This window comes from Vigna radiata, unplaced genomic scaffold (genome assembly GCF_000741045.1).
Source record: "Vigna radiata var. radiata cultivar VC1973A unplaced genomic scaffold, Vradiata_ver6 scaffold_471, whole genome shotgun sequence".
In the NCBI taxonomy this organism is placed as follows: Eukaryota; Viridiplantae; Streptophyta; class Magnoliopsida; order Fabales; family Fabaceae; genus Vigna; species Vigna radiata.
In genome coordinates, this window is record NW_014543790.1 from 81,200 (window position 1) to 83,633 (window position 2,434).

Sequence of the window (2,434 nt, forward strand, 5' to 3'; positions counted from 1 at the left end):
TCCCTTGCAGCATCTTATCCCCTTCTCCCCCATCTTCACCTTTCCTAGACAATCCATCGGCCACTTTGTTTGAAGCTCCCGTTCTATAATATATATCAAACTCATATCCCATGAGTTTTGCTAGCCAGTTCTGCTAGTTTTGAGTTGTTATGCGTTGTTCCAACAAATGTTTTAGGCTTTTCTGGTCTGTAAATACACTGAAGTGCCTTCCCAATAGATACGGNCGCTAGTGTTGAATGGCCAGCACCAGTGCCATCAACTCCTTCTCATACACAGACTTGCCCAATGAACCTTCTAACAACGCCTTGCTGTAATAAGCTATGGGTTTCTTGTTTTGTGACATTACAACTCCTATTCCCTTCCCAGAAGCATCACATTCCACTTGAAACGCCTGTGAAAAATCAGGCAGAGCTAATACAGGAGCAGTAGTGACTGCCTTCTTTAGTGCTTGCATGGCTGCCTCCCCATAACCGTCCACTCAAACTTCCCTTTTCAAGAGATCTGTGAGAGGCCTCGTGATCTTCCCATAATCCTTCACAATTCTTCTATAGTAACCGGTGAGTCCTAAGAAACCTCTCAGCTCTTTGATACATTTGGGTGTCGGCCAATCAGTCACCGCTGACACCTTCTCACCATCCATCTCCACCCCTTGCTTTGATATCATATGGCCCAAATAACGGATCTGTCTCTTGCCGAACTNGCACTTCTTCCTGTTTGCAAANAGCTTATGCTGCCTCAGCACCTCCATCACCTGTCTGAGGTGATCTTCATGAGCTTCCCACGATTTGTTGTACACAAGGATGTCGTCAAAGAAGACCAACACGCTCTTCCTCAAAAAAGGTCTCAACAATGAATTCATCATATCCTGGAAAGTGGCCGGAGCGTTCGTTAGGCCAAATGGCATTACGAGGAATTCGTAATATCAACATGAGTCCGAAACGCTGTTTTTGGGACGTCTTCTTCCTTCATCCGTATTTGGTGGTACCCCGCTTTAAGGTCCACCTTGGAAAAAAAATCTNCTCCATGAAGTTCATCCAGTAGCTCTTCAATCACGGGTATGGGGTATTTGTTTGGGACAGTAACTCTGTTTAAAGCTCTGTAATCAATATAGAAATGNCAGCTCCCATCTTTTTTTTTTAACTAAAATAACCGGGCTAGAATATGGGCTGTTACTAGGCCTGATAATGCCCAAGCCCATCATCTCCTGCACCTGTCTTTCTATTTCAACCTTCATCAAGTGAGGATATCTATACGGCCTTACGTTTATGGGTTCGGTGCCCTCTTTAAGGGTTATCTGATGATCAACCCGCCTGACAGGAGGAAGTCCCTGCACTTCTTGGAACACCACCTCGAACTCCTTCAAAATCTCCTCTAAATTTTATTTTTGCATGGGCGTTAAGTCTTCTTCTCTTAAATTTTCCTTTGCTGTTTCAGCTTTATTCAGACTCCACACCACCGCCAGTGTCTCTATCTCAGCTTCCTTCTGCAGCATTTCAGGGGTAATTATTTTTCTTATTAATGTGTTGTCCCCCCTTATCACCCCCTCAGCATCCGTCGGCCCATATTTCAATGTCATCTTCTTCCAGTCCACCTTTATCTCTCCCAATGTTGCCAACCACTCCACTCCCAACACTACATCCACTCCACCTAACTCAAATATATAGAAATCCTCTCGCACTTCTGCTCCCTCCAGTGTCACTGAGAGCCCTCTGCAACACTCTTGTGTCTCCTTTCTCTGGCCATCTCCCAAACATACCCGATAAGGTGTCNTCCGCTCTTTCTCTAACCACAGTTCTTCGACCAAGTGGGTTGAGATAAAATTGTGACTCGCCCCGCTGTCGATCNGCACGATGATCCTTTGGTCTTGGACCCATTCGACCAGCTTCATGGTGTTGGATTGCATTACGCCCCCAGCTGAATACACCGACAGCTCCATGCAACGCTGCTCTGCCTCCTTCGCCGTTTCTTCATCCTCCTCATCGTCATCTGCTCCCATAATCATCACCTTGAGACTCCTTTCTGCACAGCGATGCCCGGGACTATAAGGTCCGTCACAGTGAAAACAACGGCCCTCTTCTCTCCTCTTGAGGTATTCCGGATATGGCAGTGTTTGCANTCCGCGATTCGGCCCGCCACCACCTGACGTACTTTCAACTTTTGAACCGGCGGTTCTGGTTGTTGCCTCTTTCTTCTGACCCAGACCTTCGCCGCTGCTCGTGCGTCCCTCTGATGCCCCCGATAAATCTTTGTTCTAGCTACCGTTCCCCCACTAGCTGTGTACTTCCCCCACGTTGGTCCTCCTTTACTCACTGCGCCTCCTTTGGTCACCCTCGACACAATCCCGATTGCTCCACGTCTCGTGCCCTTTCCATCACGGTTAACAGGTCGCGAGGATCGTATGGTCGGACAAGATCCCTTAATTCTTCCTGGAGTC

At 47.4% G+C, this 2,434-nt stretch overlaps 1 protein-coding gene across 1 annotated transcript; it reads right to left on the reverse strand.

The window, feature by feature from the left end:
• Window positions 1-1,378: 1,378 nt before the first annotated feature.
• On the reverse strand, window positions 1,379-1,996 carry LOC106754774. Its single transcript, XM_014636839.1, has one exon. It carries the CDS (start codon window positions 1,994-1,996, stop codon window positions 1,379-1,381), a length of 618 nt encoding a protein of 205 aa, XP_014492325.1.
• Window positions 1,997-2,434: the final 438 nt, after the last annotated feature.